This window comes from Clinocottus analis, unplaced genomic scaffold (genome assembly GCF_023055335.1).
Source record: "Clinocottus analis isolate CAN_PGR_092001 unplaced genomic scaffold, fCliAna1.0.p SCAF_5, whole genome shotgun sequence".
Taxonomy (NCBI): Eukaryota; Metazoa; Chordata; class Actinopteri; order Perciformes; family Cottidae; genus Clinocottus; species Clinocottus analis.
The window spans coordinates 3504016-3525799 of record NW_027176207.1 but is presented as its reverse complement, the minus strand read 5'-3'; the positions used below and the strand labels follow the sequence as shown (position 1 = coordinate 3525799).

The 21784-nt window shown below is 45.4% G+C and overlaps 2 protein-coding genes across 2 annotated transcripts; one reads left to right on the top strand and one right to left on the bottom strand.

Annotated features, from left to right (window-relative positions):
• The first annotated feature begins 1534 nt into the window (after positions 1-1534).
• Positions 1535-4491, top strand: hmgn1b (high mobility group nucleosome binding domain 1b). Its single transcript, XM_068599701.1, has 6 exons — positions 1535-1710; positions 3256-3273; positions 3442-3471; positions 3567-3608; positions 3693-3800; positions 3896-4491. The coding sequence occupies exons 1-6, from the start codon at positions 1693-1695 to the stop codon at positions 3941-3943; spliced, it is 264 nt and encodes an 87-aa protein (XP_068455802.1). The 5' UTR covers positions 1535-1692; the 3' UTR covers positions 3944-4491.
• Positions 4492-6641: 2150 nt separating this feature from the next.
• On the bottom strand, positions 6642-14948 carry slc37a4b (solute carrier family 37 member 4b). The gene is made up of 10 exons (XM_068601397.1): positions 14845-14948; positions 13180-13695; positions 12650-12882; positions 11079-11325; positions 8922-9074; positions 8734-8819; positions 8527-8640; positions 8374-8439; positions 8140-8278; positions 6642-8056 (listed from the first exon to the last, which is right to left on the bottom strand). The coding sequence occupies exons 2-10, from the start codon at positions 13325-13327 to the stop codon at positions 7890-7892; spliced, it is 1353 nt and encodes a 450-aa protein (XP_068457498.1). The 5' UTR covers positions 13328-13695; positions 14845-14948; the 3' UTR covers positions 6642-7889.
• Positions 14949-21784: the final 6836 nt, after the last annotated feature.

Sequence of the window (21784 nt, the reverse complement as noted above, 5' to 3'; positions counted from 1 at the left end):
TCAGTGGGCTGAACGCTGCATCAACCTGTTGTTTTAACCTCAACCAGTCAACAGGACACTGGGCCAAGTTTGAATTTAGAAAGAGTGTGCGTCCTCGGCGGTGAGGCTGTTTTGGAGCACATCTTCTTCTTTTCTCGCCTGATTTGCAATGCAGGTAAAAGATTGTTAGACCTAAAGAAGCTGATTGTTGAGAGCATGTCGCCTCCTTAATGTGATGTATTTCCTGCTAAAACAGGATGTTGGGCTGTCCAAGAGGCAGGGAGGGATCATTTAAAAGTAAAAGGACAAGAGGCATGTTTGTTTTAATCTGTACTGAGGTTGTGGGTCAATGTATGCTTAAAATACTGCAAATCATCATTAACATCGTCATATCTGAACATGTCAAACATTGAAATAACATGTTGACCAAAATAAAAGAATACACCAGTTTAGAAGATATTTTCTTTGTTCAAATGTCATGAACCAATCAATAATATCACAAGAAAAGTCAAATTAAAAATGTACTAATTGTCCCCATGTCCAGCAAAATATAAAATATAAAGAGAAATTATTGAGAGAGAGAGAAAAATCACAAATTAGTTATTACCTCGCAAACATGATAACGGGCATTTGAGAGTAAATGTATTTTGTGTTTATGAAAGCCCAACATACCCGTTTTTTTTGTTTAATACCAACATGTCTGATGAAATGTGCCTCTCTTTCCTTTCCCTTCTTTGCAGCGTTAACTGCTGCCGTGACGAGCGGAGAGCTCGATGTTGTTTTCTACTGGGTAAATACGCGGGAGCAGAGCTCCACTGTCAGGGAAATGTCTGTCTCGTCCACTCGAGGGGGAAATGAATGCACGTCTCCGTGCCGCCAAAAAAAAATGTCTCAAATGACTCCTTCCGACACATTAACGCCGCAGCGCCGCCGCGGTTGTTTCCGCTGGAGTCATATTTGGACCCACGCGCCCTCAATGCGGCGAGGGGACGGTTGACAACACTGCGAGAGGGTTTGCACGAGAGCGCACATATGCTCGGTAGCTGTACCGTGTCGCCATTTCCCCCCATCCCCAAGCTAAAATACAAAAGACTTGGTTGGGGGAGCACACACCCCTCTCCCTCTCTCAATCTTCTGCTAATAGGCACACAAGTAAACACAGTTTATATTTCAACACTCGTCACGAGATGCCACGGAATGGGTTTGCGTTCAGCATCTAAAAAAAGACAGAACTCACGCGGGTAAAAATGTCGCATTTTGGTGGGAAATGCAAGCGATTTCTGAGCGAGGTGGAAGTCAAGATTTAATGACATTTTTTGCCTTGTTACAGCAGATGGCTGCACAGAAAGACAAATGGCTCGCCGCGTTTGTTGATTGACGCGTGACCTATCCACACAGGTAGGAGCCTAGATTTTAAATCGCGTTGCTGACCACTGAGGTGTCCAATCGCCGGGGAGCGGGGGCGGGATATAGCCCCGTCAATCATGCAGGAACTATAACGGTTTGAATAGGGAGGGAGGGGGAGAATCCAATCCGGTTTGAGCTAGTTCTTCTTCCAATGGAACATTACCGTCGCGCTGCGCTTTATTAGACTGTACTGGTACAGCTTTATCCAGAATATACCACTGTATTTTTCTCCTGTATTCTGCAACATTTAGCGCTCTTTTCTTTAAAAAAAACAACAACAAAAAAAACACCCCACACAAACCAGCCATGCCTAAAAGAAGCAAAGTGAGTAGACCGACATCTTTCATGCATTCAGTAATACGGCGTTTATAACCCCAACTGCAATTTGTAAAACGGGCTCGCTACAGCTCGCGGTCAGAGTTGTTTAAATGTTGCTACAAATGTTGCTTTTTCGGTTCCGAGTGAATGTGTACAATGTTGCGTCTTGCAGACCGGAGTTTAGTTGGCGTGTAGGGTCTGTTTTGATGTTGTAAAGTGGCCGATTCTCGGCGCTGTCGCTCTCTCTCCCTCTCGTGCAGTGATTATCTTTGTGCCAAGTGGTATTTCTGTGTGCCGGGTTTTTTCTCTGTACTGCAGAAGGTTGAGATGCACGGTCACAATTGTGTATCAAATGAATTTACTTGCAGTGCAGGGCAAAGCGGGTTCGTTTTCTCTGTCGACGCGTTGCTTTTTCTGCAGAGAAAGTTGGCGGCATATTGATTGTTTCCTTTGGGGGTCGTCACGCTGGCTACTAAAGTTTCGAAAACGTATACTTGAATTAAGCGGCTGTTATTTGGTGGATGTCTGTCTTCAACGCAAATCTGGTGGTTGTCGTGTGGGCACCGAGGATTTTATTTTATTTTTTTTACGGCTTTTCTGTGCAACAAATTATATATTTTTCTCTAATAATATGCGAATGTCCCTTCCCCAAACATAACATGCATGTGTTTGTTTTTGTGTATGAATGGCCGCCTTTATTTTTCAACGGTGAAAAAAAAAAAAGAAGTAAGCATTTCTTGGAAGGCGTTCGTCGTGTCAGCTGAGTGTCTTTATGTGTGTTGTCGGCTCAGGCCAGTCGTAGGGTTATGCAATGGCGAGCCTCCGTCAGCAAAGCGCCCGCTCTTGTTGCTGGGGGTGCTAGTGGATTCTGCTACCAGATCGACAGAGTCGCCGCTGAGCGTCTCGGAGTGACTCTTTTTTTTCAAATTCGTGGCGGGAACTGCTCGCTACACCAGTCGGTTTCGCTGCGTTCACTGGCAATCCCGTTTATTACCAATGAATGGATGTGTTCGCGGGGAGGCGGAGCCCGCCCCCCTCTTCCTCCTCCTCCTCCTCCTCCACCGGAGTTTTACAGTACAGACAAATCTCTTGGAGGAGCCCGGGAGAGCACGACCACAGGTCGCCGTTTAAACTGCACCTCTGTATGTAGAGCAGGTCAAAACTGCACGTCTTGTTCTCTTATTGTAGTGTAGACAGACGCACTTCCACGTTGATGTCTTGCAAAGTGGTATTTCTAATCGTTATAGTGGATATAAACATGCTGATTAAGAAGTGAGTCTTGAGCTCTTCCAGGGTTACGAGCTCCATTGTTCCAAGATTTAGAACATATCTCAGCCAATCACAGCAGTTGGTGTAAGCTAAATCATGTATGAAGCTAGCTGCTCAGCCATAGGCTAATGCTCTGTCTGGAAACGCCCACTTTTGAGTTACATAACTTAATACTTAAAGCCCATGCATGACCCACTCCCCCCTCACCAACTCAACCCATCATCGGGACATAAAATACAAAACAATTCTATAACCTGACCTTTTTTTTGTTGTCTCTCACAGACAGCGGGAGAACCAGCGGTGAGTACTAATTTAACTTTGTTTTTTACATGTCTGATTTTTAAATTAAAATATCTATATATAACAGTTAGTCTGTGCAGCCACTAGAGGTCAGTAACACCCCATGAGTGAGCACAATTGGTTGATATGCAAAAAGTAATCACCATGTCTTGTTTACTCTCTCGACAGACCAGGAGGAAATCTCTCAGGTTGAGTGAAGTAAGTACAAACAAGCCCACATGGTCACAGACAATATGCACTACATGAACTGCATTCTTAATGCTTACAATTCTTCTTCTTTTTTGTCCATACAGAAACCTGCACCTACAAAGGCAGAGGCCAAACCGAAGCCAAAGGTGGGTCTTTGTTTGGATTCCCCCCGATTAGACTCAACTCATGACAGAGAGCCTAATAATAAGGTGAATATTTTTGTTTTGCAGAAGGTAATTGCTAAGCCTAAGAAAGCCAAGGAGGTGGAGAAGGCCAAGCCTGAGGAGAAAGCACCAGAGGCCCCTGCTGAGAACGGCGAAGCCAAAGCTGAGGAAGAGGTAAGGCTCGCAGCATCATGTCTAAACAGGAAAATCCAACTTTTCTCCGTGGTGAATTATTAAACTTAAACGCTTTTAAAAAATGTGTTTTACAGGCACCAGCTACAGAAGAAGCTGATGAAAAAGATGATGCGGCAGAATAACATCTCTCAAACCACATCTTTTACCAGTGCTCCCTGTACCTCTTTTCTTGTACAATTCAGGGGAATATTTTTATCAACTATTTTCTAAATACAGGTTTTTTAGTAGTTTGATTGTAGAGAACACTTTTTTTTAATGAAAGAAAAAAAAAGTCAATTTGGAGACGGGAATTTCGTCACATCCCACAATTTTGCATCGCCACAAAAGTTTGCGGTCATTGTTGTTACTGTCAGTGGATTTCATTTCAGTTTTAAATGTGAAGAGGGGAGGGTGCAGGACAGGTTATCGTGTCAACGCGCAAGCACGCCGTTCACAGGAGCTGGGGCAACAACCGGAGGAGCTTGTTCGCGTGGATTACATTCCATATGCTTTATAAGGGACTGTATGTAATCTGTGCCGGGGTGGGATGGACAAAGTCACAGGCAACTCATTGTTTTATTGTTTATAATGAAGAACAGTGTTATAGAATGTTTGTAAGCTTTGTTCCTCTATTTTAACTCTTGTACTCATGCAGTTTTCATAATGAATCTGATCAATAAAGCTAAAATCCCTAGTACTGGAGATCTCCTTATCAGAACTGTGCATCGCGTGTGTTGGTTGTGTCTCTGTTCTGTGATAGCATCGCAATAAATTTGTATAGCTGCTGTGAAAAAAAAAAGGTTTTCAATCTTTCTATATGCAGTGTTTAATGGTACATAGTAAGGATGGTAAAAATGGAATTTGTTTTCTTAGCCAGGATAATGAGGTGTGTAACCATAAATTTAAAAAAAAAAATTAAACCGTTGAGATTGGCGTCCTAAAGGCCAACAGACAAACTGTACATTTATTTGAGATGTCAAATGCAAACCAGCAGTAGCAATATTCATGTGGGTTTTAGATATCTGTATCAAGTACAAGTGTGCAGTTTCTTTTTATTTGTTTATAGATGTACCTGTGTAATGATTGTTATCAACAAACCAATAAAACTTGGTTGCTAGTTGTTGCGCTGTTTCATTCTGAGGGCTCGGTCGATGATAGAAGACACATTGCAGTAACTGAAGTATCTTGAAGCCAAAGCTGAAGAAGTTCAAAAGAGAAAATAGATCTTACTAATTTGGCTTTGTAAAAAAATACTATAATCTGACAAAAAGCGTGCTGGAGTCGCTTCAGGGTTCAAAGCGCTTGCTGTGAATTCACTACTTTAGTGTGCACATCATTTGGTAAAGGCATCTAAAGCATAACAAACTGCATATTGTAAGTGTACCATTTTCTACGTACACATAAAGCTGTATTAAATATTTGCATTTTGGCCATGGAGTCCCAGCCAGTGTGTCTTCAAGGTGAAGAGGAGGAGTCGAAGTTCACCAGAGGACAGAAATAGCAACACAGCAGCATCCTGGCGGCAGAAACACGTGTACTGTTTAACTCCTCCCTGGAAAAAGCCTTTAAAATGTCGCCTATCGAGACTCTCTCAGCACTGTCTTCACAAACCATCCCGATAAAACAAATACTTAGTTTCAGCACCAGGGACAGCTCCGGCAGGTTCGTCCCCTCTTGTCATTTCCTCTGCGGCATTTCGACTTCTCCCAGTCCCGTGAGGCATCACGTCACCGCCACAAACAGTATATTTACCCTCCGTGTGTTAGTAAACAAACCGATAACGTGCGCCATTACGTATCTCTGATGCAGTAGAGTTAAGACCTCCACTTCCGGCTCTGCTGCGATTGGTCGGCGGAGAAGGTCGCGAGGAGGATGCGTGGAAGATCTCCTTCTTCTTCCCGGTGGAGCTGTCGGGTGGGCTGTGTGTTTTCTCCCCGTCATCACACAGGACACAAACACGCATGACTTCGTTTTCGCTCAAGATTGTAAACAACGTGCTGCTGTTGCTGAACTGCCAACTGTCCAGTGCAGCTAATGAAAAAAGACACTAATAAATCTCTCCCTGATGGGGTGATACAAAGCACAGAAAACTGCAGCTGATGACGTGAGGGTTCAGCAGTGTCTTCTCACTTTGTTTTCCTCGCAGAGCGGCGAGAAACACCAAGACAAAACCCTTCGTACTAAAGAGAAGATATCAACATTGTTAGTGTCACTTCAATGTCAAGGACTTGATTTGATCTCACATTGGGAAGAGAGAGAGCCTGTCACAGCCAGAGGAACATGTTCCAAAGGTCCACACAGATATGAATGTTACACCCTCTGGGTAGAGGGCGAGAGAGAGAGAGAGAGAGAGAGAGAGAGAGAGAGACAGATCTCTCAAATACTTCTGTGTTCAACTAATAAATCCTCTAAACATCCAAATGCTACTCAAAAAGGATAATTCACCTCTGTCATGGTTTTCTTCATTTTGTTTTATTGTTAAAATAGTCTGAAGCAATCTATATCAAAATATGCTTATTCTACATAAACCATAAAACACTTTAAATTAAATGATGCAATACATCATTAAGTTCTTTGGTATTTCTGTCGTAGAGATTTGCAACGATGGTCTCGGAGCACGCCGACATCGTCCAATGTCACGTCTCTATTTGATCATGTGACGAGACGATAAGACGTACGGTAGCCGGTTCAGGCGCGTAATCTGTCGAGCTGAACAAACACACATGCCTTTGAAACAAAAGACGAGAGGAGAGAGCAGGAAGAAAAGAAGCAAAGCCGAGCGCCCGCGTGTTGGCTGAAGCAGGTCATACGTGTAACTACTGCCAGTCAAATAAAACAAAGTAAACTTCACATTTATTAGATGTCAATATGGTACAATCACCCGTAATTGGAGTTGTCAAAAGTCACAGATTTATTTTTGGAGATGAGAAACTTCTTGGTATACAATCTAGTGTTTCAGCAGTGATAACACACCTGTAATTATGAATCCAGTGTATAAAAATAACATGCTCTCCTATTACTTCATTTCGGTGAAATAATGAGCCGTTTAAGGTTTTGACCGTGACACTCGCTACGACAACGGTGCACATATCTCAACAAAGAATGGTCTAGAAGAAACGAGCCCACCAGTAATCATTCAATAGGTTACATTTAACTGACCTCAAGGCAAGATATGAGCAGCAGCACACGTTCACTTATCTCATCGGGATCAGCGCAAACATTCACACCTTCATGTCCATGTTCTTCTCAGTATACAGCCGTCGTCAATGCTACGTGTGTCCAGTTGAAAACTACCTCTCGGATCAAGTAAAAGCAATAAAGGCGCCGGTGTGCAGGACGTATTGGTAGAAATGTAACATCAAGATTGTGTTTTTATTAGTGTGCACCAACTAATAACCTGAAGGCCCCCGTAGTTCTCCGACATGCTCTGAAAGGAAGGAGTGAGCGACGGGTGTTCGGTTGGTTGCACTCTGCAACGTCACCACTAGATGCCACTAAAAACTACACACTGCTCCTTTAAAAGGTTAGCTCGTGATGAGCCGCTACCGTCTAGCATGTTTGTGTTGTTAAACAGGGAAGCACCGATCAGACTTTTTCAGTCCCGATACCAACGCTGATACCTTGGCTTTGGAGCGGGTCGGCCCACACAGAGTACCGATCCCTTCACAGTTTATTAATGAGCTGTGTGCCTCTCTGCGTGGAAGACTGGGATCTTATGTGCAAGGCAACAACATGATCGACTTAGACATTGCTTTGTAGGACAGAATGTTACAAATAACTACTGATTTACACATTTACTGAATTGTTATTTCACATATTTATGAATTTGAAGAATCATATAAGATACCAGATGGTCGTACAGGCGCAGATATCTAGCTATTTGAGTCAGTATCAGATCAATATCTGATATCGGTTTTATCTCTAGGTTATGTATGTGACGAAAGCACCCAGTTTTCCCGTGCGTTTGTTTGGCCTAATTGGCGTTGTAATAATGTGCGGTATTCTGTATAAAGAGCTGTCAACAGTGCGGGACCGCTGTCCGTCTGGTCACATGACAGGACGTCGACAAGCTCATATCAGGACGGTACATTAGTCCGTTTTCTCTGCGATCCGTCCCATCTTGGTGCGCATGTTGCGCACCAGGAAGAAGCCGACGGTGGCGACGGCCATGATCACCTCGGCGACCCAGAAGGCCATGTCCCAGCTGTGTTTCTTGGCGATGGTGCTGAAGGGAAGGCCCGCCATGAAAGCCCCAACTGCAACGAGAAGGGAAAGCTTGTTTTTGGTCACGTGATCGCGGGTGATACGGGGCGTCTCTGCTGGTCGGCCGGGAATTTACCATTCGCCATCAGAGCGACAACGGCGTGAGAGGTTCCACAAAAATTCGAAGGAGCACTTTCGCTGGCGATCACCCCGAACAAGGCGATCGGGCCGTAGGAAGAAAACCCAAACATCGCACCGAGGAACAGGATCCAGATCTGTGTGCGACAACGAGTAAAAACACAGTGCTCTCCAGCGCTTTGCTAAGATTCAGCACAGCACGTCTTGTCCGGGACATTTTTTTTGCGCGTACCTCTTTTTCTGATACACCAACGAGGACGGAGACCGGATGAAGGGCTTGGACCCAAAGAGGAGCCTCCTGTGCCAACACAAACAAGCTCCCGTGATACATTTACAGCTTTTTTTCCACACAGTAATAAAAGAACAAAAATGAAGTCGCAATTACCTTTGGCATCTCTGGTGTGATGGTGACCCTGAACAGGTACATGGACACACACATACCGGCCATCATGAGAAGGAGCAGGCTGTGGCGAGGGTTCCCGTGGGTGCCCAACCCTCGCTGGAGGAAGTTCAAAGAGAGGATGGTATTAACCCCCGCTCAGTAATCCCAGCCATGTTTGGCCGGATCAATCCCATGACCTCCGGTACTCACCCGAGCTACGGCTCGATCGGAGATGAACCCGGCAGCGAGGCTGCCCACGAATCCTCCCACCTCCAAGGCACTCATGTAGGTGCTCCCTGTGGGAAACAGAGCAGCGCCCCTCACCAGTCAGACGGAGGGGGAAAAAACATTGAGGCGGAATGGATCATTAAAAAAAAAGAAGGGAAAAACAAGCATACCCATGAGAACAGTCTGGCCTTTCTCCTGCATGAGGAACAGCTGTCCCCAGTCGGTGGCAGCCGTCTTCACCCCGAACACCACCAAGTAGCCCAGAGACAGCACCCACAGGAAAGGGGAGAGGAGGAACTCCCTCAGGGTGCTCTCACCGTTGCCTGGAGGAGAGGGGAAGGAGGGGATGTGAGGGTTACACAACTATTTTAATAACTGACTCCACACAGCATGCCGGTGATAGTCAACTCATGGCCTTCTGAAATAGAGTCCGGGGGGCCTGTTTATTAAATTGGGGAATTTTATTTGTACTTTGAATGTAACTCAGGCGGCAGAATGCATGAACAGGATGTTTTTATTTGCTTATACAACTTAAGGGCAACTGCAGCTTTTAAAATATCTGATTAATAAGGGCGTCCAGCCTTGTGCTGCCATGTTCATTTAGTTAGTTGAGTTATCGGTCAGTTGATTTGAATATAAATCATTTGGATATGAGACGAGTTATGTACTTTTTAAAGAAATGTTTTATTCATTGTCTCAGGAATGTCGGTTTAGTTTAAGCGGCCCCGAGGCAAAGCAAGACGAGTATCCCGGCAGCATGCTGATCACATGGTGTAAATCTGTATGATCTACAGTGTGTCCTGCAGTTATCTGGTGACGCTGGTATATAAAACTTATTCCGCACATCAGTCTTCTGCTGACAGATTGACGATTATAAGAATCTAGTCAAGGACTCACGGTCCTCAAACTAAAGTTTAATATTCCCCTCCCAAATTTCCACAATGACACGGATCACGGAGGGGTGGATGATGTGATTTATATCAGAGAGAGGTTGTTATTGATGAGGTAACTAAGTGCTCTGCCTGCATGTGGGAGCACATTATTGATCATAACCGTTATCATTGACCTCCTCTGCCTGATCTGCATCGTGACAGGGCCTCGGGGGTTACAGCTGGGACTGGAGTTGTAATCCATCACACTCGGCTGGATAAGCAGCGATCACGGTCGTCGGTTGGGAAACACTCCCAAATCCCGTCTACTCCTGCGTAAATTAAGTTGCAGATGAATTCTCAGTCAATCAACCGAACAATTGACAAACATTTCCAGCCATAATTAAAGCTACTGCCCTTTATGTTGTGTAGATTCTGGCGGTCCCTGTGGACAAAAGGACTCCCTTTAGAAAACCTCTCATTTGATGTCATTTTAATATTAACGTCAGTTTTACTTGTGAAGATTTTACAAAAGAAGTTGTATTTAACATCCTGCCGCGTGTGCTTTTAGTCATTGTGAGTGTATGTGAGTGCATGTGAGTGCATGTGAGTGCATGTGAGTGCGCCTCACTGGCTCATCGCTGCCCCTCTGCATTGCTCTCATACTGTGGTTACAGTTGATAAGGCGCCAACCCTCCGGTAAACAACGTAGTTTGCACTGTTAGCGCTGTTAGCCGGTGACTCACAGCGACTCCTTTTATGTTCAGTCGGCCCGCCCGCTTTGAGATAACTTCATTTCTTTGTCCTTCTTATGTTTGTTGCTGGATGGAAAGTCCTACTTTGTATATGTATAATTTCTGTCATATTCATTGAATGTGCTTTAACTTTGCTACGTTGTTCATTCTGTACACTCTTCTCCTCTGTTGCTCTCCCGAATTTTCTTTCTTTTCTACCTGTGAAAGTTTTTTTTATATATTTTTGGGGGAGTTCTTCCTGGTCCTGGGACAGGGATGTCGCACGTGTACAAATTGTAAAGCCTCCTGAGGCAAACACAACCACTGAAGCGTGCCATGTATCTGTGCATTAGGGGTGTCCTAATTAATCACATGTGTCCCTGTGAACTCTTACACACACACACACACACACACACACACACACACACACACACACACACACACACACACACACACACACACACACACACACACACACACACACACATTTAAAAGGCCCCTTGGAAGCTGTGGCAGTAACCAGACGTTTAACATACAGGCATTTGACTAATTGAAGATATCACACACATGGTTGTTGGGTCAGACCCCCTGTTGGGATGTTGGGAGCTAACAGGGCACCATGTGGCTCGACAGGCTTTGAGGTAAACATCTTCAAGCTACACAGGAAGTGGCCTCTGTACCCCCTATGAAGCCCTGCTGGGTCCCCTCTCCCGTCTTTGCTCACCTCCCTTAGTCCCCTTCTTGGCCGCGGCCTCGATGCTGGGCAGGCCCACGTCCCTCGGGTCGTTCTTTATGAACACCATGCAAACAATCGAGAAGGAGGCGCAGAAGATGCCCGACATGGTCAGGATGGTCCTCCAGTCGTAGTACTGCAGGAGCACCGTGGCCAGGATGGGACCCAGACTCCCGGCCAGGTTCATACTGCAGGACAGCACGGACCACCAAGTCCCAAACTGGGAGGGCTCAAACCACTGGTGGGAAAAGAGACGGAAGGAGAAAGCAAAGCAGAGGATGGTCAACTTAGTCCAAATCCCACAGTGAAGACAGAGGATACAGACTTATTTAAATGTTGTCCTTTCAATGTGCATGTTCACAACCATCATGTACTGTACACACTGTGGGCCGCTTACCATGTTCCTGAAGCAACACACAGGTCGTGGTCAAGAACATGCTGATTCACATCATCATTATCTCCGTCAGGAGAATCATGCAATCACTCTGGTGTATGAGTCTGTGAGTGAGTGTGCATCTCTGCGTCCGTCCACAACAAATCTCCCATTCTTCTGCAGCAAACTGCAACATATTTGGGGAGCCCCGTTGTGACCGGATGCTAAAACGTTCTCGAAGACCTTTTATTGCTCGTTGTGTCGCTCCTCGCGCACTACTCTTAACCAGCACATTGTGGGCTGTAATCATTCAATACTACACTGCAGCAGAGGTGATTGCAGACACAATGTTTGTAGTTTGTCTTCCAGAGGCTGAAATAGCACCCCCGAAAAGTATTTGCCCGACCTAATTGTCAACAAACGTTTTCATTTTCAACACTTCCTTTTGCCAAGATTTTCAGATTCTGCTTTTTTTTCTCATTTGACTGCTACTGGACAAATGGCATCAGAACCACATGGCCTAATGATGTCCCACAGCTGAAGGCAGCCAGGAGCATTCCCCGCGGAGGGACCAGTAACTTGAGAATCCACTGGGCAACAGCCCTCAGCCTGAATCAACACCAGCGTCCAGCCACACTGTGCCGATGTTAACTCGGCTCCGCAGAATGGGAGCAGCAGAAGCCGTGGCAAAACCGGGGAAGACGTGGATCCATCATAAGATCCTGATCGAGACGAGGGGAACACCTTTTGGTCAAAGTTGCTTTTCTCTCGGAAAGATCCGCTGAGGATTTTCTAAAAATACTTTCTCCTGTAATCTGATCCCCGTCGGCACGCTGACCGCATGCCAAAGCCTATTTATTCCTTCACCTTTCGAGCACCGCTACTTTTTAAAAGGCTGCGTCTCGGGAGCCTCGGCTCAGAGCAGCAGAATGAGTCGGGGTCTGCTCAAAGAGCGTGCTTTTGCCCCCCCCGCAATGCTGGCCATTCACCAGAGCTTTATGATCTGTCTCTCTCAGCACAGAGAGAGAACACGGGCATCATGTCTGGCAGCAGGTGGTTCCCACACTGCGGATTCGCACCCCTTCCACCAGCTGCTCGTCAGGTGTCGCCAGCGGGGCCTTCTTTTGCTCGTTTCGCTCAGTAATGGGGGGCCCTGTGTTGCATGAGGTGGCAGGTGGCGCGGTATTACCTTGCGCAGCACTTTCCCACACGGGGGCCAGCCGCAGCCTTGTCCCAGGCCGTTGATGAACCAGAGCAGGGAGAACATGGAGACGGTGGAGGACCAGGAGAAGGCCACGTTGATGCCGCCCACCAGGAAGAGGCCGATGGAGAAGAGCCAGCGGGCGCTGATCTGGTCCGACAGCACGCCGCTGATGAACTTACTGATGGCGTAGGCCAAGGTCTGGCTGCTGGTGATCAGCCCTGCAGAGACACAATGAAGGTTGCTGGTAAAAAAGCAATGTACAAAGAGAGAGACTGTTGCTTTGTAGACCACAAAAGGCAACCAAACATGGATGAGACTTAAGTTATTTCACTGCCAATGATACAATACCCGTAGGTTTTCATTAACAGACAGTAAACATAGGTGAGGATGACAATTCCAAAACATCAAGGAGTTAACGGCGCTGCAGTTTGACCGCAAGCGAAATGAACCAGATTTAGGTATTTATTGCACAACAACGGCCTCATCGCAGACCCAACGATTGCTTGCCGTCTCACCCAAGTCATCCTTGTCCAGTTCGATCTCCTCCATCACGGCGGGCATGACGAAGGAGAAGGTCTTCCTGTTGAAGAAGTACAGCGAGTAGCCGATGAACATGCAGAAGAAGATGGCCGCGCGGTAATAGCCGTAGCCTGTGGCCCCCATGGTTGCACTCGGTTCCGGAAAGCACAGACACACAACTTCGGAGTGGAAATAAAGACGAGAAGTATTCCCTTTGGGTCTTGTTTTGTGGATCCAACCGAGCTGAGAGTTTTGCGTCGTCGGGACTGTTTCTGGTGGTACAAATAAATTTGACAAGTACACGCTATAGACTACTTGTTTGCACTGGGACGGTGCAGACAAAACGCAGCATTGGCTTGCCGGAGGGAGACGGGGGCGCAGATTAAATCTTCTCCATGTGGACGAACACTCTTTGACAAGCTCTCGTCTTGCAGGCTGGAAGCTCCGTCTGTCTCATCTGCGAGGCTGCTGCTTGAGCGGGGAGATGGGGGGGGAGGGAACCTTACACCGGCCTGAAAATAAATAACAGCAAATTATTACCACGGATATTTGTGTAAAGTACAGATATATGGACAGTTTAGTTTGAATGAGCGGGTTCGAAGATCATTTAATTATCCTAAATTATAAAAGAAGACTTCATGAATAAACAGAACAAACTTTCTTTTCATAACAATCAGGGTTCTTACACATTTTGATAAATGGATTTCTATGACTTTTAACTTTTAACCGAAAAAGTGATACAATGTAGTATTTAAACTAACAATGAGGATTCCAAAGCACACAGTAAACCTTAAATGACACAAAAATAATGAGACAATAGTATTATTAAAAGAATAAACATTTATATAGATGCCTATATGCAAGCCTGCTTATATTCTGAGCGTCTTTCTTTTAAAAGCATATTAAGTATTGCAAACTCAGCATGAATGACATGAACACATGAATATAACAACTTGTCATGACTTTTCCAAAACTTTTGGGATTTTGTTTTTTTTTAAGAATGTTTACAGGTCTGGAAATAACCATTTTAAAATTACGTGACATTTCAGGTTTTCCATGACCGTATGAACCCTGAACAATGCGTCCCGCACACGCACGCGCACACACACTTTTTTTTAAAGGCCCCTTGGAAGCTGTGGCAGTAACCAGACGTTTAACATACAGGCATTTGACTAATTGAAGACACACACGCACACACACACGATTGTGATGCCGTGTGTCGGTTGACCCAGCCCCATTATCCGCCACAAGTTCAGAATAAAGAAAGGACTTGAGGGTTTGCAGCCTCTTATTTTGTAATACAAACAGAAGTACGTGGACCTTAATTGGCCAGTGAGTTGATTCTTTTACGTCATAAATCAGCAACATTCAGCTCCGGGTTCAATTTGAGACGATACACTGTATACTCTGTGACGGAGGCCCGGGCAGGACAATGTGCTGATAAACTCATTGAACAGGACCATGGCTGTGCCGCCGCCGCCGCCGGTACGCGCACACCGTCAGTGAGTTAACGTCACTCTGCGGTCCCGTTATGCGCGTGTCCTTCGGGGCTTTAACGCCAACCAAATGCCGACATGAAGCGAGACGTGTCGACACGCCGGTTCCCGTCTGACCCTGACACGGTGACTGCGTGAGGAGGGGAGCCCGTTAAAGCTGGTTACCTTTCATTCGCGTCCCTCTCTCGCTGCTCCCATCCATGCAACAACAACACACAAAAAAGAAAAGAAGGAAGGACGACGCGCGTTCATGAATTTGAAGCTCGAAAGCGCGTCACCGTGACCACGAACCAGCACGCACTGCTGTGGTTTCAAACGTTGCACCGCGGAATACCAACAGGAGTAGCCCAAACTGCGTGTAAAATATGCGACTTTAAATGTTTAATTCCTCACGGCGCCGCCAACGCGGACTGCTGCGTGTCCCAACAGCGTTTATAGATCAGTTAGACAAACACAACACACTTCGGCATCGTCTACTTTCTTGTATAAGTATGTAAATAGGCGACAACACAATGTAGATCTATTACAGAAGCTCTGCATTTAGCTCACACCGCTCACTACTGCCACCCTCTGGCGGTTTTGCTGGAGAAAACAAAGATTAATTTATGTTTTTTGTTAAACTCGTGAATAGTTTATTTTAAAAGTCAAAGCAGGGGAGAGTGCAACCAAGGTCGTCAGATTTACTTCTGCCAGCTGGAACAAAGCTGCATCAGGTCACCTTCAGAGCCCACAATCCAAAGCGCACAGCACTGCTGGAAGAAAAGGCAAACTTTGGTCTCCCGTGTGTTTGCAAGACCTCAAAAGTGGGATGTCCTCGAACGCAACATCTGGGGCCTGTCTGGCAAAAGAGGATTAATGAAGTTGGATGGGCAAACAGTGCTGAGAGGACAATTAAAGTTTCACCAGATATGGCACAAAATGTAACAACTACATTTTTGAAACGGTTCCCAGGAGCTCTGATCTCTGTGCAGCCCACGGTGGCAGCGACAGAAGAGTGCAGAGGAACTGTAAGAGTGACTGTTGTTAACCCTGCAACAGTCCATGAGCAGAGAAATCCTCTGGGAGGCCTTTACGCTAAAAGGCTGTTAATTGTGAGTGTGAGTCATGTGACGGCTAGCTTAGCTTAGCATTATTTTCCAATTTTCAGAAGTTTTGCTATAGGCTTAGACTGCTGGGGGACATCTTTGGATCTACTGAGCACCTTAATCCTCTTTTCTCTTTCCTTGTGGATGAATTCATGTCTATTTAATGCACATCATAAACTCTACTTTTTCCCGAGAGCCTTTGTGTTTCCTCGCCACATGTTTCCATGGATTGTGGCTGTCTGGAGCCAGTCCTGCCTCCTGCCACGTGGGGCCCTGCTGATGCTCTAGTTCCTTCTGCGGACATGGATCGTTTTCTGGATCATGGTCCATGCATACTACTCATTATAGGAATAACTTCTGTCATATTCATTCAATGGGCTGTAGCTCTGTTACGTTGGTCATTCTGGTCACATGACATCTATTCATCTGGAGAGAGAGGGATCCTCCTCTGTTGCTCTCTCGAAGGTTTCTTCCCTTTTTTCACTGCCTTGAAATGTTTTACAGTGTAGGTTAGTAGAGTACAAAGACATCAGGGATGCACACAGCATGGTGGAGGGTAAATATAGTGCACCAACAAGGAGTCGTTTCAGACACAGGCCAGGACCCTGAAACTGAAGCAGCTGAATGGAATCCACTTTCATTTTATTACTCACACCTGTGCTTTTCCTCCAGTGACCTTTTGAGACATGTCAAAAGGTCTGCTGGGAAGTTCGTTTGCTTGCACGTTGTGTTGCATTACTCTCCTAAGTGATAGCTGTCATACTAAGTGGCTTTTAAAGTATCCTTTTTCTTATTTGATGATAATGTAATTTGTGAATCGTGACTCTCACTGTGTCAAATGTGCATTTATCTGCGATAAAGTCCCACAAACTGGCCATAATTCCTGAAGAAGTTCTTTATGCCCAATACATGTAAGGTGGCTCCCCTAACCAATATGTAATTTATAGCTAATATATGATTCCTTATTGGCAGTCAGAAGAGCCCCACACAACCACAGTCCACCCTCAGACCTGTGTACATGGAGTTTAGTGGCCTAAAACAAAATACCCCATTTAATCTTTCCCAGACTGGTTCCTCGATAACTAAAACACCCGGTGCCGATGCATTACCAATGTAGGGAGTAGGATTGTGATCTTGTCTTTACATTAACTCTTTGGGTATTCTGTCCATAAATGCCTTGTTTCTTCTCCATCCAGCAGATGGCGCTAAAGGAACATGTGTTACTTGTGCTGGATGTTTGAGGCCGCGACAGAAGGACGTATTCATGTTTGCATATGTACATATGTAATACAACAGAACAGGTGAATAATCTGGAAGAAAGTAGATGCACATCCCAGGAGGCCGTGCAGTCGGCTTCACGCAGATCAAATGACTGAATCGTGTGTTTTGTCTGTCAAACTTGTGCTTGTTTGTTTCCCGGTGAGAGTTTTGTTTCTTGAGCATTTAAGTTAAAATCCAGCTCTGTATGTCCACCACTGAGAGCGTGAGGCTTGCTCAATAATTACATTCATACAATTAAGAGTCCTTCAATCTGTTGGCTGCTTTTCTATCTATGTTTTGACATATGTTCGGTCAAATGTTTGTTCCAGTGTTCACTGTGAATGTGATCTAGCTGACCAGACAGAGGAGACAGAAGCATTTTGTAGACACAAGGTGATTCCTTTCCACTCGTCTCTGCAGAGGGGGCGCATTGATCGTCAGTGAGTGACAGCTCGCTCTAACCACAGAGGGAGGGGTTCACTGCACCCCATCAAATAACACAGCGGTTGTCCTTTACACAATATACACAATTGATGTGCCGGTGAATCGGGAGGCAACAGCACTATTGCAATGACACAAGCTACATACATACATACCTCGGCCTGGTTTTAAATTATTCAAGACACTGCCCCGTGGCTGTATTGTGTAATGAATTAAAGATTTACTCCCAAATGACAGAGAACTGCCTGGATCTAAAGGAAGAAGCGTGAGAACATCAAAGCTAGAGCTCGGACAACGCCCAAGACAGGATGTTAGGACTGATGAAGAGCCCTCATGTAGTCACCTCGACTGCCTCGGTCATGGTGCTTTGAACATGCAACGAGTTTTTTTGGCCACGCTCCCAACTTGGGAAAACCAGACGACATCACAGGCGTCGCACTTTCCTCGAGAAAATGTGGCCTTCAGCTGTTGTGGCCGTGACTGGAGGAAAGGGAAGAGGTGGCACGACTTCCATGTGCTGATGGACGCTCCAAAAGTCTTTGATTTTTCTTCCAGAGAGAGAGAGAGAGAGAGAGAGAGAGAGAGAGAGAGAGAGAGAGAGAGAGAGAGAGAGAGATCTGTTCATCCACACAGTTATGTTACAATAACCACAAGCAAGGTTTGGTAGGTGTGTGTCTATGAGAAGATCCAGTCACCTTTGTGATTAGATAGTACAGAAAAACAACATGTAACAAGCTCCCACTGAAATGAATACATTGGGGAGGAGGAGGGGGGGGGGCTTAACACCTTCAAATACAACTTCATTCATTATCTTTATGTAGGCGCATATCTGTGTAAAGCCCCCCTCAACACTCAACATCACTGATACCTGGAATAACACACCAGCATGAGAGAAGTAATGAGTCTGGCATCATGGCACCTGTCCAGAGGAACCACATGGGGAGTTACTCGGTCAGGTGACTCCTATCAGAGTGAGAGGAACAGGCCACAGTGCAGGAATAAGCTCCACATCCTAATTAATGCATCAAACTCAGCCCCTGCTGCTGGGGACTTGGCGGGGCCATTACAAGTCCCCGTCCTTCTCTTTCTCCCCATCTCCTTCCTCTGGATCAGGATTGAACCCCCCTCCCCCTGAGGTTACACTTATTTCCCACAGATCTAATTTCATCCGTGTGCAGCACTGTGTCGGCGACGCTGTCGAGGAAATGTCACGCGTTCTCACCTCTTTTCTCTTATAATCAATTAATTTAAATCTTCGTCGTGTTTTGGAGGGAATCGGTGCAGACTTCACAAGGTAGACTTCAAATATACATCCGTATGGCGTGAGGGGGAAACACACTTGCTCTCCTCTTTGTAAATTGGATTACGAGGATGTATGTGGGTTATGTAAATGAATGGTTGAGGGCACTTTTTAATGCATCAAATGCAACATACAAAATAAAGAATCTGTGTTCCCGCAGTGTTCATGAAAAGTGAAGTGCTTTCCTCCGGCATCCAAGGCTGATGGACTCACTCTGCAATACTCACCTCCAAAAAAGGCAGCACCCACACCGGCACTTTACCACCCAAAGCTGCGGGGCAGAGGCCCGTGGGGCGTGAGGGAGCATGATCACAGGTGCCGAGGCAAAAAATAAATAAATAAAAATACACAAGTAAAGATGGAAATTTAATAAAAATGCAAATTCCTCTCAAGAGTTCGAAGAAGCAATTTGAGAATCAGCAGAGCAACGTGTGGATAATTGGATGGTATAAGCGAGCTGATGGGCTGTGTGGATTGTTTATTGAATGGAGGCAGCAGGACTTGGTTCCTGAGCTATTGAACCCCTGGTGTGCCCGTCCCGGTCATGGGACGGCATACCAACCGACGACGCGTCGTATCTGGAGAGGACCGTCGTGTTTCTCTCTCCACGCAAATTGCATTCCACGATAAACAGGAAGCACGATCAGGATTAGGCCATCATCGCTGCATAGTTTCACCATCATAAATTAGTCAACCGTTGTTAAATTATGCAGAAGAAATCCAAAGGCTTGGCCCAAGTATTATGTAAAATTGAACGGAATAAATGAATGAGTGGACCAGAGTGGGCGCGAGATGATAGCGCGGAATAATAATCGACACGTCCAGACACACTTTTTCACACGCTCACGAGGCATGAAGTCACAACCTTCTCTCATATCGTTCAGGCTGCACTCGGGAAGCTGTGAAATGTATCCGAGAGGAGGAACGTTTCCTCGACCCCAGATTAGAAATCGTAAAGTACATTGCCGTTGTCGTAGAGTTACCATGTGAAGTCAGAGCTTCTCAGCTGCTGCACCCCCCCCTCCCTCTGCAACGCCCTCCCCATCCACACCTGTCAGGCTCCCACCCTCCCATCATTCAAGCAAGCCCTCAAAACACACCCCTGCCAACTCACTTTCACCTGTTAAAAGCCCTGCACCCTCCGCTATGCCCCACGCTGCTGCTTCAGTTTGCTTTCCTTTCGTTCTTTGTTACCTAAAATGTTCTGTTTGTTTTGTTTTGTTTGCTTTGTCTTCCCATTTTTGTTCTGTTCCGTTTGTCATTGTCTCTTGTCTATAATGTAAAGTACTTTGTGTATCTAGAAAAGCGCTATATGAGTTGAAATTAGTATTGTTATTATCAAACAAGGGGGGGGTACTTTCAATGTCATGCCATGCGGTGCCTCCGTATGCTGTTGTACATACAAGGGAGCATGTTAGAAGTGCTGCTGAGGGAAAAGAAGAAAACATTTGAAAATGTGTATTTGAAGCCAGCATGGTGACTCTCTGAACTGTGAAGTCGACAGCAGCCAGGCCGGAGGCTCAAGTCGGTCATGTCCATTTGATGACAACAGAAGACATTTTTCATGGACAGCCGGTCTGGACCATTCTGAAAGAGACACATTTACCCCACGAGCAAGCATTTGGGTGACGGCAAGGAACAGCTCTCCTTTATCCACTAATAAAGGGCCTTTTCCCTAATGGAGCTTTTTATTTTATTCCATTACCCTCAGTCCTACAAGAAAAATGTGTTTTCACTTATTTGAATACTATAACAAAAAAAAATAATGTAATGAAACAGGTTGAATTAATCTCATTGAAGAAGATAATCTCACAATGTAAATTCCAATACTGAGGAGTCTTTTATGTATCAGGCTGTTTGGGGATAACAGTCTGTCCATATGGGGGCCATACGGACATTAACCCATTGACTGCATTGCATCCCAGCACAATAGCAAGAGCTCAAGGTGAAAGAACAGTTTAATATAACAGAAAGAACAATTTAATATACTCAATAAAAAATGAAGCATTTACCCGTTATTCACTTTACATGTCATCTTGGCAGTGTCTTCTGATCAATTTAAAAGACTAACAAGGAAAGAGGCACATTGTAAATGAAGGCAATCGTTCCACTTTCCTCTTCCCTATTTGTTAATGGCCGTGTGCAGAGGGAGCGCTGGGACAGCTGTTCACATGCCGCCTGGAAGTAGGAAGACCGAGTCATCATGAAACACAATGAGTGATTGTAACAGTGAATAAAGACCCATCCGGCTCGTTACTTAATGTCCTTGTCTTCCGTGTCGATCTTTGGTTCGCTTTCACACTGTGATCTGTCGGCTTTAGCCTCCATCTCTTGAACCTCTTTTCACCGCGGAATCAGTTTCACATGATCCTCCATAAGAAAGAGCGTCCTCGTCTTTCGGTACGAAGACATTTAAAGTGAATCACTCTGGTCTGAACTAATTTACAGCGCATAGATGATGCAGCATGCTGAGGAGCCTTTGCGTACATGCAGCTGAGAGGGCCAACTTTGGGTCTTTCTGATGTAACTTTTAGAAACACAGCAGTACACATTGCAAATTATACGACTGCCTTCATTTCTGTGAAATTGATATTTTTGGATCGATTGAAGATGTCGCCGTGGCTTCAGTGGGCTGCAGAGTCAACAGACGGGACGTTACGGAGTCTTCAAACCCCGTCGGTGAGAAGACGAGGACGAAACCAGCAACCAGCAACCGGCAACCGGCAACTCTCACCTTCCTGAAAGCAACACATTCACTCAACGTGACATCAGATGAACTGGGTTATGCAAAAATAAAAGAGCTTGTGTGTGTGTGTGTGTGTGTGTGTGTGTGTGTTAGGCAATCTGCAGGTGTTCACAGCAGTTAATGACTGAAAATGTCATTATTAGTGTTTCTTGCTTAACAAATAAATACTTATTCTCAACAAAAACACTCTTGCAATATGCCGTGCTCGTCGAGGTTGGAGAGAGCAGGCAGCAGACAAAAAAAACGAATAAACAATTTGATGATTGAAAAAAA

Excerpts from the sequence above, each read along its gene's own strand:
- hmgn1b (XM_068599701.1), top strand. Across the intron at positions 3,472-3,566 it reads AATCTCTCAGGTTGAGTGAA|AAACCTGCACCTACAAAGGC; the intron begins GTAAGTACAAAC and ends TTGTCCATACAG. Across the intron at positions 3,801-3,895 it reads AAGCCAAAGCTGAGGAAGAG|GCACCAGCTACAGAAGAAGC; the intron begins GTAAGGCTCGCA and ends TGTGTTTTACAG.
- slc37a4b (XM_068601397.1), bottom strand. The coding sequence starts at position 13,327 with ATGGGGGCCACAGGCTACGGCTATTACCGCGCGGCCATCTTCTTCTGC. Across the intron at positions 12,883-13,179 it reads ACTGGACAAGGATGACTTGG|GGCTGATCACCAGCAGCCAG; the intron begins GTGAGACGGCAA and ends GTGTCTCTGCAG. Across the intron at positions 8,440-8,526 it reads TCACACCAGAGATGCCAAAG|GAGGCTCCTCTTTGGGTCCA; the intron begins GTAATTGCGACT and ends GTGTTGGCACAG.